The 14,611-nt window shown below is 38.8% G+C and overlaps 1 protein-coding gene across 2 annotated transcripts in view; it reads left to right on the top strand.

Annotated features, from left to right (window-relative positions):
• Positions 1-2,106: 2,106 nt before the first annotated feature.
• The window catches only part of LOC107982410 (myosin-1B), a 32,083-nt gene continuing 19,578 nt past the window's right edge, over positions 2,107-14,611 (top strand). The window contains exons 1-12 of one of the 2 annotated variants that reach the window (XM_016991312.2): positions 2,107-2,652; positions 2,839-2,879; positions 5,949-6,187; positions 6,273-6,416; positions 8,341-8,497; positions 8,820-8,847; positions 12,124-12,244; positions 12,330-12,422; positions 12,547-12,610; positions 12,697-12,795; positions 12,925-13,028; positions 14,124-14,262. In XM_016991312.2, the coding sequence (XP_016846801.1) occupies positions 5,984-6,187; positions 6,273-6,416; positions 8,341-8,497; positions 8,820-8,847; positions 12,124-12,244; positions 12,330-12,422; positions 12,547-12,610; positions 12,697-12,795; positions 12,925-13,028; positions 14,124-14,262 (1,153 nt within the window). In that variant the 5' untranslated portion in view covers positions 2,107-2,652; positions 2,839-2,879; positions 5,949-5,983. Of the gene's footprint in view, positions 2,653-2,838; positions 2,885-5,948; positions 6,188-6,272; positions 6,417-8,340; positions 8,498-8,819; positions 8,848-12,123; positions 12,245-12,329; positions 12,423-12,546; positions 12,611-12,696; positions 12,796-12,924; positions 13,029-14,123; positions 14,263-14,611 lie in introns of both variants that reach the window. The other variant, XM_016991311.2, reaches the window with a different exon arrangement.

Here is a 14,611-nt window from a genome sequence, read left to right as displayed (position 1 = left end):
TATTTTGGAACATGAAGCTGAAAATCCCACAACAGTAACTCCTTGTTATTGGTAGTAAAAATAGAATAACTTAGATATTTAACATTGACATTCCAAATGTGCTTCCCGGCGACCTAAGCATGGTAAGTATTTCATGCATTTAAACAGTAATTATCATATTATTTAGTACACCTTTCTGAAAGGTAACAATTCCAGACTGAACATGCTAATGTGATGAAGGATGAGCACTAATAGCAGCCAAATCTTGGAAAGTAGAAATTTGAGAAAATTAATAATTGGGCAACCAAATGGTTATTAGCAGTGTATGAAGGGAAGTAATTGTTATATGTGTTATAGTGGAACCTTCTGCAAAGTCAAGTACATCTGCTCTTGGGTTTCAAGTATGTCTGATCTTAGGATTAAAAACCTGGAAGCAGAATAAAATGACTGAGCTAAGTAAAATAAACGTTATAGTTGAGACCCATTGAAGTAAATGCTGTATCCAGTTATGGCATCCAATCACTTTTCTACATTTAGTTGTTCATATCCTAAATATACTACTTTGCATTTAGATAGCCAAAATGCTGTAGTGGTTTGAAAGTTTGACTATGGCCTCATTCACACTGTCATATACTGCAGTTTGACATTTATTTATGCAATGCTTTTGACACAAAATAAATAAAGTTTGGAACTGCATTATATGGCAGTGTAGGTGGGGTCTATAACTCTGTAGACCAGGGTTTGGATGCCCATTGCGTGACTTTGTGCAGCTCACACACACACACATCCCCAGTTAACTCCATGATAAATTCTCCTCAGGGATGTGCACGACAACTATATTAAACACCACCGCCATATCCAGTTGTTCTCTATAATGTGTACCAAATTCATGTTATTGTGCATTTGCCTGCCACACATTTCACCAAACACTATGATCAAAGCAAGGAAATATCTTAGTTGAAATGGTTGTGGCATTAAGTACAAAAATGTACCCCTTTTCTGAGGTTAAATGCAGTTCTGATGCACATAGCATGTCCTATTTCCCCAGCATAGCCACAGCCTTCTCTCTTGAATACTTCTGATTTGGTGGGTAGAAAGCTTTTGTACAGGTGATCTTAATGCTTTGGTGCCCACTGTTGTATATTTGTACTATGCTAACATATAGGATCTGGCAAACAGTAAATTGCATCACACTGTACAGAGGATTCAACCCAGAGAGATGCCATTTTCTGCATTAGCCCTATGCTTTCTTTGATATGGAATTTCGTCTTTTACCTGCTGCTGGACAGCTGGTCATTTTTTTCAAAAATTCTGAAATAATCCGAATTAAATAGGTACAAATAAAAGGGGCAGCAATTCTGAAAGATGCAAGATCTGTCTTACTCATGTTTGACATAATGCTTCTGTCATGGCTTAGCTAGTTCAAAGGAATGGAGGAGTGCGGGTGGTGTGGGAATGGCAAGGAACTGCCCATTACAAATCAAGAATCGTAATGTGCATTCACTACAATCCGTAGTGCATACACTCACTTCAAACTATCAATTCTATGACACTTACAAACTGCGGAAGAAGTTCCAAACTATGATCAGGGTTGATAAATATTGTTGTATTTGCTTTATAAGGAATGAGGTCAAAGAATGGAGAGACATCCTTACAGTACCTTATAGTCAGTACGTTGCCCATAGCTCGATGACAGAGCTCTAGAAGAGCCAAAATCTATACTGGGAAAGGCAAACCATATGGAATAGGGAATTGCCTTGGTTTGTTTGTGGGGAAGGAAGCATTAAAGGACAGCTTCACTCTGCAGAGGAGGACATGCATCTTTGTAGCAGCACGTGAACATCTCAGGCTCTTCATATCTAATTGAAAGTTTTTTCATTCTTTCATCACCATTTCTCCTTCTCAACAACCTTCAGATTGCAGACATTCACATTGCTTCGTGGCCTCTTCACTTGAACTGTGTTAAAGAGCACATGCTCTTTATAACTAAAATTCTAATCATGTTCTAAAGGGTTTGTGAGCATAGTAGTCAGTCATCTAAACTGGTAATCATAGAAGGGATGCCAAGTGTCCTAAGACTCCTTCTTCTCATCTGTCAGCATGTCTATTTTTCAAAGTTTATAATGTCATGAAAGTGATTTTTCTACCGCAAATCAGGCTTCTCACATGCCAACAATTTATGTAATACAATATCTGACAATGATTGTGTTTATGCTGGTATGTATAGATGTGTGTGTTTGACGTGGTAGCAGTAGAAAGGGCAGTTATTTAACTGTTGTGTCAGTAAAAATTTAAAAAACTTGAATGAAACCAAATTTCTTATTTTTCAAAGGGAATTGTTCTGTATGAAGAGAGGCTTTACATTTGAATAATTCAACAGGAAAATACCAAAAAGCAGCAAGTTCTCCAAAACATATATAGAAATGATACAAGTACATGTAGGAATGCAGTGACCCGCGTGTTTCTACTCTAAATATATCCCAGGATAATATGAGTAAGAATGATACTTGCAGTCAACAAACAGTGCCAAGACAATACTTTGCCAGACATATTTGACCGGTGACAGAGGAGGTGCTATTATCTGTGTTATGCTAACCATGAGCAGACCTTATAAAAGAGTTCCTGGGACCTGCCTTGTCTTTGATCTGCCTGTTCTTTGCATGCAGCTTCAAGGTAAGTTACAAAGAGAGCCACAGGGATGGCTCAGAGGCCTGGAATTCTACACATCCTATGGCCATCTCGCTGCCTCTAAGCTATTTTATATCCGGATATTGGAACCTTTTCATTCATTCACTTATCCTTGGAACTTTTTTGGGAGAAGTAAAAAGTTTCTTTTTATTATTTATTTTTATTTTTCAGTGTTTGCCATCCTCAAGTCTACCTAGAGCTTCTTGCACAAGGTGAGGTAAGAATGAAATATGCTAATATCATCACATCACTGTAGCTTAACCGCTGCTGAGAATGTATATGAAATAGTTCCATCTTCTATGAACATTTGCAAAACACAGGGGAAATAATTCCAGAAAGTCAAGTTTCAGTACTAATAGAATTAATAGTAAAAAAAATATTTAAAGAAATCAAAAGTAGAATTATAAATAGCTTTAGACGTAGTACTAAGAAAAATGTAACATTTTATTTTAAAATTTGAAATGACCTGATCTTGTAGGACTTTAAAAGAAGATGTAACAATGACTCAGTACATCTAGTAGAATTCATTTAGAATTAATACATTGACACTATTTTAGCTACCATGGCTCAATGCTATGGAACCATGGGAAATGTAGTTTTGCAAGGTCCTCAGCCTTTTCTGCCAGAGAGTGCTGGTGTCTCACCAAACTACAAATCCCAGGGTTCCATAGCATTGAAACATGGCAGTGAAGATGCAGCTTTAGTGATAATTGAAAGTGCAAGCTTAATAAAGAACTGGTTTTAAGCCACTGATCGTTGTTCCCCCAACAAGCCTTCTAAACCAGTGGCTCTTGAGCTATTTGATTTGAAGGTGAGCATTTTTTTCACCAATGTGCCATATTGGTACCTAGTTTCCTAGACAATTGTCACAGAGTAGCAGTTAGTACCTTGCAGACACAGGTACTGGGGCACAGGGCATCTCTTGGAGTATCATTGTACTAAATAATGCTTCATATTTAGACATGCACTGAACATGGCATGCAACAACCTTTAAGTTTACCCTTAAATTTCTGGTAAAAGAATCTGGAATAGGTGGAACACCAAAAAGCACAGAGGACAGAATTTAAGATAGATAGCGTAAATGCTAAGGAATTGAAGTTTGAGTTTAACTATTTTTTCCCCGAAACAATGGAGAGGTTTCCAAAGAGTGAAGCTCAAAAATAATAAACTTTTCAACTCTTTCCAAAGATAGGAAATAAAAGAGAAGAAGCAGTTTGCTTTTGCTACTACATTTTCAAACTTGATTCAATACCTTTTTCCACATTCTATCAGGATAGCATCCATATTATTAATTATGGAAAGTAATTATTTTGACAAATTTCTTTTGCCAAAGATAAACAGATGTATCTGAAACTAACATCATCAACTTAACCCAGCTCGCCTTTTTCTTGACCCACTTACCATATATACTCGAGTATAAGCCAATGCACATATAAACCGAGGCACCTAATTTTACCACAAAAAACTAGGAAAACTTATTGACTCGAGTATAAGACAAGGGTGGGAAATGGTAAATTTTAATTATAAATATAGATACCAATGACATTACATCAATTGAGGCATCAGTAGGTTAAATGTTGTTGAATATTTACATAAAACTGTAATTTAAAATAATAATAAGACTTTAATAAGATAAGACTGTCCAACTCTAGTGTTCACCTATATACTCAAGTATAAGCTGACCTGAATATAAGCTAGCCAGGACCCTCACTCGACTATAAACCCCCACTCTGTCCACTTTCCGTAAAGACTTGAAAACTTGGATGTTCCAATGTGTTTTTGAATGATGCCCCTGATTAGGTTCTGCCCAGCCCAGCTTGCTTTTTCAACACTTTACTCTCAGCCCTAGCCCTATAGTCTGTGTTTTGCACAAGCCCTTGTACTACCCTCTCGAATTGGACCGTGCCCACTTTTCTGACTACTGCTTGTGGTGTCAATTGATGCATTTTTATGATGTTTTTACTTTTCTGGTTTTAAATTGTTTAATTACTTTGTTTATTTGTTATATGATTTTAACTGTGTTTTGCCTTGTAATTCTTATTTATACTGGGCTTGGTCCCCATGTAAGCCGCCCAAGCTCCTTCAGGGAGATGGATATAAGAATAAAGTTACTAATCCAAGGGGGGCTTTTTCAGCTCTGAAAAACTCAGCTTATACTTAGTATATACAGTATTTTATGTTTAATTTCTCACAGTTATGATTTGTCATTAAACAACACTATCATACTTATATTCTGATGATCTCACTGATTATAGAATAGGAACATGTGCAATCAACTCATTTGTTTACCTAGTATTATATTTATTGATTTGGTGTGACACTCGGGAGATTCAAGCAAACATCTGTCCCATCATATGTATTTGAGTTTTCTAACTAGAAATTCCAGATATCAAACTTAGTACCTCATCAAATGGAAAAAATTGCCCATCGTACAACACTTTTACTTACCTCATAGTCAACAATGGGGGGAAGCTGGGCAGCAGACGCTCCCCCTAGTGGGATGTGGTAAGGGGCAAGGCAGGCCATTCGGGGTGCAGAGCAATGGGTTCCCCACTCCCAATATCAGCCACAATGTGTGGCGAATCTCATCCTTAATGTGATAAAATCCATTAGTCCTTTTGCTTATAAAGTATGTGTTTTACAACTAAACTTGGTGAGATACTGTTGCTGCTTAGTCAAATTTAGGATGTAAAAGTTCAACAGAACAGTATAAGGAATATGGAAAGAAAATGCTTTTCGAAACCAAGTTTACAAATAATCCCTGTTTTGTGTCTACTGAAAGCAATATGAAGAAAACCATCACGCTTCCCACTAGAGTGAATATGCACTCAGATAAGAAGCTGAAACTCGTGTGTCCATACCATTTCCCATGCCTATCAATTGAAAGGATTCAAAATATATGTTGATTAATTAGTACATGCAAATCAGATTTTCTTCTCTGAATTGAACTGGGAAATTGTTGAGAGTGATGTAGATTGTATGCACAGGGTTTCAGTTTATTTTTATTCATTCATTTCTTATATTTTAATTGCTCAATAGGCATAATTCTTTGGCACTGTATTATGGTTCCTTTTCTTTTCTTTTCTTTTACAAAGAAAGGAGCTTTTCCTCTAAAAGATACAACTTTCATCAAAGAAAAATAACCTTTGGAGGCAACACAGCGAACATCTGCATAAAAAAACAGATGCAGCAAAGGGTTGATGAAAGTTACAAGAAGAAAACTAAGTAATAGAAAGTCTTCTGTTTATGTGAAAACCTGATCATCCTTTTTGTCTATTTAGTCTTTGTTGGTGAAGTACTCCTATAAACCGCAGCCATGTCATCAGACGCCGAGATGGCCATTTTTGGGCCAGCTGCTCCTTACCTTCGAAAATCAGAAAAGGAAAGAATAGAAGCTCAGAATAAACCTTTTGATGCCAAGAACTCAGTTTTTGTGGTGGAACCTAAGGAGTCCTATGTCAAAGGCACCGTCCAAAGCAGGGAAGGAGGGAAAGTCACAGTCAAGACTGAAAAAGGAGCTGTGAGTAAACTGTAATAAATACAGTACATTTTTCCCCACCTTTATACTTCCTAAGATATAAACGGTTCTACTCTTTTTTTTCCAGAGTGTAACAGTAAAAGAAGACCAAATCTTTTCCATGAATCCTCCCAAATATGACAAAATTGAGGACATGGCCATGATGACCCACCTCCATGAACCTGCTGTGTTGTATAACCTCAAAGAGCGTTATGCAGCCTGGATGATCTATGTGAGTACAGTTCTTGTGTTCTGCTTATGTTTGATTTTTATTTTGTACTCAGCTGACACGCTATTATGGTTATAAATTAGATCTTAGATGTTTAAAAAAGTTGTGTGGCAACATGCATTTTCATGCAATATGGCAGTTACTGACAGGTAGGCAGGAAAGGTTCATCCTTCAGTTTCTCTCTTTTAACTGCCCTTTACCTCAACACTCCAACACTTCAATGTATTTCCTTTTGGAAGTAACTAGTTACAAATAAATCATTAATTCTAATTAATTTAATTCTACAATAACAAATGTGTAATATACTTTTATCTTCTGCCTCCTCCCTGATTTCCTCCCCTGTGCCAGTTCCTGGGAGGCCTTTGCTGTTTTCTCTGTCCACTAAGCTTCTCTCCCAACCTGCCTCTGTTGCTTTCTTCATCCTTTCCGGCTGTTTAACTCTCCACCACATCCCCCCCTTGGTGCTTTCCCCTCCCAGTACTTCAATTCATTTAATGAGCTGATCCCAGAGCTCTTACTGCCTGAAGGAGGGAATCCATGCAAGGATTCAATCAGCCATCTTCCTAGCCTATTTACTGGTCCAGAATCTTTCTTGCATTCTGTCTCAATGTGCAGGCTCAAGGTGATGTTTCCCCTTTTAAAAATTGATTATGAGCACAATTATTGGTGCCCTTTTAAAAATGGTGGGTTCTTCAGAGAGTTAAGACCGTGACAAGTACTCTGGGGTGCAGGGATTTGTTTTTGAAAAAACAAATGTCTCATCTTCCTCCTCTTGCTAGCAAGCTCTGTGATGGTGAAAACTGAGACAGAGAAGAGTATTAGATAGGTAAGGCTATAGCTGTGTCTACACCTACCTGAGTAATCTGGGTTATAGTATACCAGAACTGCTCTGGTGCAGCCCAGTAGACAACCAGTCCAAGGGCGCATCAGGACCACTGCTGCATCTGCATCACAACTAGCAAGCAACGTCCTGCCAGATGAGACAGCAGTGGCTCAATTAAAGTTGTAGACGGTGGATTAGGGCAGATCCAGACCACTCCAGTAGTCCGTTACTCTTAAATTTTAGAATCATGTATAAATTCTGTGTTCTCTTGAGTTGCATTAACGGCTAGATGCAGCATGTCTGCTGTGAATCCTGCCATGCATCATGTGGACCCAACAGTAAATCCACTATATTTTGGTTATGTAGACGAGATATGGCCTTTATGCCCACTGTCCATTCTGCAGTATTACAGCATCTTGTTTTCCATTCCAGTCTGTAGAGTTATAATGTCAGATAGGAAAATAAGGTTGAGGGCGAAAATCTTACCCCATTTCCCAATTAATCCATCAAGCTAGGAACAGGAATAAACTGGACCTGTAGTTTTCCCTTCAAAGTGAGTGGAAACACACAATGATAAGGCAAAGCATTTGCATAATACACAACACAATGATATTGCTTCCTTCACTGAAGCCCTATTTACACTGTCGCATAATCCAATTTCTGAATCCAGATTATTTGCTTTGAACTGGAATATATAGCAGTGTAGACTCATATAATCCAGTTCAGAGCAAATCATCTGGATTCAGAAACTGGATTATATGGTAGTGTAGATCTAGCCTGAGTGGAAATGTTTGTAGTGTTGGGAACATTGAATGTTTCTCAAAATTAAAGACAACATACTAATTCTAAGGCATACAAAATTTCTCTAAAAAAATAATGACCTGATATTTTAGAGAGCTATTTTCTCCATGAAAATGGCAAATTCTGGTTGCCTGATTTTTTCTCTATTTTTGAATAGGTTATATTAGTCAGAATTCAGATTTATTTTTCTTTACAACCCTCTTGTAAAGAGGCTTTATGTGCTTTCCTCATTGTCTCAGAATACAACAATATTGATAAATGTATAAATGTAATTTTAAGGTGGCTCTATTCCTCTCCTTCCAGACCTACTCCGGTCTCTTCTGTGTCACTGTCAACCCCTACAAGTGGCTGCCAGTGTACAACCCTGAGGTAGTATCTGCCTACAGGGGCAAGAAGCGTCAAGAGGCTCCTCCCCACATCTTCTCCATCTCTGACAATGCGTATCAGTTCATGTTAACTGGTGAGTAGGTAGCATCATTTGAAAATTTGATGTTTCTTCTAAGTTTCTTTTTGAGGACAATGTAATATAATGTGTCTTGGTATCTGAGATTGTAAATGATTCAGTGTTTTGGAAATTAATGAGGCCATAAGTAAATGAGGAACTGGACAAATATTGGTTTCTTAGCATTCAACAAAGAAATATGCAAGTGATATGTATATATGATAGGATCCTACTACTCATGTATTTTGGATAGGTACTTTCCACTACATTCATATTTAAAAGTTTTTAGATGCTTCATGTGTAGCATTACTAACAGTAATTTTTAAAACTTTTTTTCCAGATCGTGAGAACCAGTCTATTCTGATCACGTAAGTATTCTTGTAGAAAATGCTTTGTCCTGTTGAAACAATTGAAACCCATTTTCACTAAGTAAACCATTCACAAGTCTTGTACAACTTTAAAATGAACAAGTCATATTTTACATAAGCTTTTATGGACCATAGCAGATTATAACAACAAGATTTAAGTCACTTCATAACCTCAGTGATGGGTGGACTGGACACCAAACAGCAGTTCCAATATAGACTTACAAAAATGGGAATTTCTCAGAGGGGATATGAGTGCTAAAAACAATGTAAATTAAATAGACTAAATGTGTCAAGAGTGAATATGTTCACTCAACATTTTTCCTCCCATAGCCAGAAATCACACATGCGGCACAAATCATAGTCAAATTGAAACATAGAAGATAGAAGGCGCTTTTTTTTGCTACAAATAGAGGAAGAAGTTATCTCTTTCCTCCCCCTTATGATTGCCTCTCCCACCCCTTAAGACCCTTCTACACTGACAGGCAATGCAAAGGCAATCTGTCATCCCAGACACTGAATCGGCCCTGCATGCCATCCTGTCAAGAACTCAACTGCCCAGCTGTGCTGAACGTGGTTTAGTGCTGCTGGCAGAAACCCTAGAGGTCCCCTACCCCCCGTGTTGCAGCTATCCCCAGCCATGGCATACCACCTCCCTGGTCTTCGGCATTCTGGCTGGTGTCAGTCAGAGCATTGCTGTGTAAAGGGAACTAGGAAGGGGGAGGGGAAAGTGGGATGACAGGTGTCCTCCCTCCCATCTCACCCAGTGCATGGGTGGTAGGGGAAAATGATAGGTGACTGCCAGCCTGTGTCCCCGGATGCTTGAACGAAGGGAAAAGTGAGATGGCAGTCGACAACTGCAGCCAGTTCCAATTAGGAGCCAGCCCAGCTGTCTTGACAGTAACTAAGTTGGGGGAAAACCCAATTCCTAGGTCAGGATTCACTTGCTTACACTTCCTCTAACCCAGGGGTCCCCAAAGTAAGGCCTGTGGGCCTCCAAACCCAGCATCTGCCCTAAACTGTAGACTTAGGATCATCCTTAGTCTGAAATGACTTGAAGGTACGCAATAACAACAATCTTAATTAACTTGACTATTTCATTAGCCAAAAGCAGGCCCAGTTATTTATTTCTTTATGACATTTATATCCTGCCCTTCTCACCCCAAAGGGGACTCAGAGCGGCTTACAAGATATATGTACATGCAATATTTTACATTATTAGCATAGCAGAATATTAGTATTATATATTACTATATTGTACTATACCACTATACTGCAATATTTTTAATAATATTACATGTAATATATAATAGATAATTATTATATTACTATAGTGTATTATTATTAGTATTATATTGTATTATATTATAATATTATCAATATTATATGTATATACAATATATTATATAATTAGCATAGCACAATATTAGCATTACATATTACTTTATTGTTGCAGGGGGGAGGGGCTCCCAACTGATGACCCAGAAGACATGGTGGAATTATGTCTTCCTGGCTCCCCTTTGTCACTCTTCACTTCCCTTAGAAATACTGGTCCATTTATGTCGGTTAAAATTGTTCTTCATTTTAAATATTGCATTGTTCTTTCACGTTTTTGGCACTATAAAAAAGATATGTGCAGTGTGCATAGGAATTTGTTCATGTTTTTCTCAAACTATAGTTCAGCCCCCAACAGTCTGAGGGACTGTGAACTGACCCTCTGTTTAAAATGTTCGAGGACCCTTGCTCTAACTCTTCAACGCACAAATAGAATTCTTAGGACACAAACAATGGAGGCTCTTTGTTTGATAATGGAAAGGCATACTGTCGGCGATTGTTGTCCCCATCCCTTAATTCCCTCCCAAAAAACCATAGCAATATTCTGCTTCTATAACATTGCAAGCAATGAAATTGGTGAATTGTCTCTTGTGAATGCAAATATTCCAACTCTCCAATAGAAGTCACATTTTTTCTCTTTCTACCGGATTTGAAAAAGTTTTGAATGTTGAGGCAGATGATTGGAAAATTAGTGTTAAATTCTGGTCTGTGCCTAGATTAGCATGAAGCCTCTAACACAGGGGTCCCCAAACTATGGCCTGCGGGCCACATGCGACCCATCAAAGCCATTTTCTGGCCCCCGTGGTGGCGGCTCCCTCCTCCACTGAGGAAGGTGTGTGCGGTGCAAAGGAGAAGGAGGGAAAAGCGTGTGCCTTTCCCTCCTCCCTCATCCCGCACACACCTTTCCCACCACTGCCAAGGAAGGCACGCACCGGGCAAAAGAGGAAGTGGGAAAGGCGCATACAGCGTGAGTGAGGAGGCAGGAAAGGTACGCGCCTTTCCCTCCTCCGTCATCCCATGCACACCTTTCCCACCACCATTGAGGAAGGCACGCACGGGGTGAGGGAAGAGGGAAAGGGGCATGCCTTTCCTGCCTCCTCACTTACCTTGCATGCGCCTTTCTCACCTCCTCTTTCACCTGGTGTGCGCCCTCCACAGATTTGCTTGTTTATAACGGGATTTTAGTTATTATTTTATCAATAATTAATTATTATGGGGTGTTTTGCTAGTGCTTTTGTGCACAAAGGCAGAAGGGGGTTGGACTAAATGGCCCAAGTGGTCTCTTCCAACCCTCTTTATATTTTTATTATGATTATGATTATTAACATTGAGGCTGTATTTTTTCCTGTTTGTTTTGTTCTTTTACTTCAAAACATGATATGTGCAGTGTGCATAGGAATTTGTTCATAGTTTAAAACTATAGCCCGGCCCTCCAACGGTCTGAAAGACAGTGACCTAGCCTCCTTTTTAAAAAGCTTGGGGGCTCTAACCTCATGGGGACCCTAAGCAACTGATCAGTATGCTCATGCTTTAAGACGATGCTGATCGTGAGGCTGATCTAATGACACAAAAACCTCAGTAATCAGTATAGCCCCTAATTGGCTCCTTTTACCAAGGTAAGCTTGAGAAGTCTTACACCAAAATCCTAGGTGCTTCGCAGGCATAGAAGAGAGAAAAAACAGGCAGAATCTCCACAATTATACTTTAGAGTAATGATGGGAGTGGTGTGACTATGCAGACACTGTTGGGCTACAAGTTTCAGAAATTTTAGCCATCACAGCTAATGGTCAGGAATGCTTTAAAAAAGTGCAGTCCAACAACATTTGGAAATTGGCTTAATTCTCACCTGTATCTTAGAAGGATATAATGTCATTGAAGAATCTCAGTCATGAATGAATTTTCTATAACAATTGGCTTTCTTTTCTTTTTCTTCTTTATCAACAGTGGAGAATCTGGTGCTGGAAAGACTGTGAACACGAAACGTGTCATTCAGTACTTTGCAACAATTGCAACCACAGGTGACAAGAAAAAGGAAGAAGCCCCAGCTAGTCAAAGTAAAATGAAGGTAAGTTTGTAGCCAAAAGAAGAATATACTCTGCAATGGTAAACAGACGATAAGAGATAAATCTATCATATCATTTCTACTGTAGGGAACACTTGAGGATCAAATCATCAGTGCAAACCCTTTGCTGGAAGCCTTTGGAAATGCCAAGACTGTGAGGAATGACAACTCCTCCCGTTTTGTGAGTGCAGTGCAAAATCTCTAAGCATAATTGTTAGCCTTTACTTTTGTTAAGACTGAGACATTGATTAAGTATATGCAGAATATGCCTGCTGGGATTGTTAATTAATTTTTTTTTCTTAAAGGGTAAATTCATCAGGATTCATTTTGGTGCCACAGGCAAACTGGCTTCTGCTGACATTGAGACATGTAAGAGAGATTTCTTAAAATGTGTTATCTTTTCCAATCTTCTTTTTCGTGATCCCTGGACTAATTAGACTCCATTCCTTTGCCAGATCTGCTGGAGAAATCCAGAGTAACTTTCCAGCTAAAAGCTGAAAGGAGCTACCACATCTTTTACCAGATCATGTCCAACAAGAAGCCGGAACTGATTGGTAAGAATAGCCAATACTATCTCTTTTTGTGGGTGGGCTAAGCTATTGGGACTTTTTTTTTGGGCCGATGTCTTCATTGAGTGGTGGATGGGAGTGAACTCATGTCTGTGTTTTCTTTTTTTTTTCCAGAGATGCTCTTGATCACCACCAACCCCTATGACTTTCACTTTGTCAGCCAGGGGGAGATTACTGTTGCCAGCATTAATGATCAGGAGGAGCTGATGGCAACGGATGTAAGTAACTTACAGACTCCCATCACTGGCAGGGCTGTAGCCAACGGGAGGGGGGGGGATAGGGGTTCAACCCCCCCCCCCCAAATCAGTTTTTTTAAAAACTGGTTTACTCATATATTTTAATTGATTAACCAAATCTCCATGAATGTCCACTGAAGTTTATCTGTCTTGAGTGTCCACTGAAGTTTATCGATGGAGCTTGATTTCTAAGTTCATTTGCGTTATGGAACTACTCTTCATGATTCGCTTAAAAAAGTATGCCCCCCTCCCCCGATCACTGGCTTGCCATTTCCTTCATATCCCTGGTACCCCCTTGGAACAAGCACATCAGTGGATGGGTGAAAATTGTTTTCAATTACCACACCCCTAAATTCTGAAGGAAATAACTTGAGGTTTTAAAAGGACTGAATGTAAGAAAAAAGCCAAACTGAGTGATTCACCTAATCCACAGATAGACCAAGTGCATTCTCCAAGCTGTATTGGACCACTTGCAATCTTCTATTTCCAGTAAACATGCTGGAGTGCTCTTTTGATGTCCCAGGGACATTTTAAATAAGTTGCAGGGAACCTTTCACAGTTTTGTGACAAAATGTGTCTGATTCCCCAAACCAAAATGTAACTCCTGGCCACTTCCTTTTTTATTTTTCTTCTGGGCCAATTATTTGCAGTCTGTGAAGTCCTTCTGTCACAGGACAGAAAACTAGCCTGGTCTAACTTTACATTTTATGTAGCAAAATATAAAAGTTTGGGTGTGATGGTGACCACCTCTTTTGGTCAGAGGCTGTTCACACCTCATTTGCCGTGATGTAGTATTGTTTCAATGGAAGAATATCTAGAGCCAGTAATTGTGGAAATTGGCTTCCATAGTGTCTGTCTCCAAACAACAATTCAGTGAATAGGAAGATCTAGTTTTGGCTTTACATTAGATTACACATAATCTTAAAAACTGGTTCAGTTTTCAGGATGCTATTAACATTTTGGAGATTAACTACTGATAAAAGCCTATTCATTGGCACAATGTTTCCCGAAATGTTGTCTTCAAATGAATTTAACGCACTAGTTTTGTTTAGTATATACTACTGATTCAATTGACAGGAAGCCATTGACATCTTGGGCTTCACTGCTGATGAAAAGACAGCCATTTACAAGCTGACAGGAGCTGTGATGCACTACGGGAACATGAAGTTCAAGCAGAAGCAGCGTGAGGAGCAGGCCGAGCCAGATGGCACTGAAGGTATTCACATTCACACTAATGTTTCATTGCAGTGCATATTATAGGTACAGAGGACTATGACATCATATGTATAATACACATTCCATTTTGCAGTCCCTTAAGACATTCTAGTTTATTATTTCTATTTTCCTCATAAGAAAGACGCGGGTAATGTGCCCGCATCTTATTACCCTCATTAAACTTTTAGCCTTTAAAGATTGAGGTAAGAATAAATTTGCATAAAATAATATAAAGAATATTTTTATTTCAGGATTACACTTTAATGTATCTACTCTTTCTCCAGAGGCTTCAGTGCTGCATTTGTCAAGCACTGACATAACATCTCTTCTGGTCCAGATTCTGCCCTGTT

The sequence above is a fragment of the Anolis carolinensis genome, chromosome 2, assembly GCF_035594765.1.
Source record: "Anolis carolinensis isolate JA03-04 chromosome 2, rAnoCar3.1.pri, whole genome shotgun sequence".
In the NCBI taxonomy this organism is placed as follows: domain Eukaryota; kingdom Metazoa; phylum Chordata; class Lepidosauria; order Squamata; family Dactyloidae; genus Anolis; species Anolis carolinensis.
The sequence above is the reverse complement of the archived record's forward strand: the minus strand, read 5'-3'. Positions and strand labels throughout refer to the sequence as shown.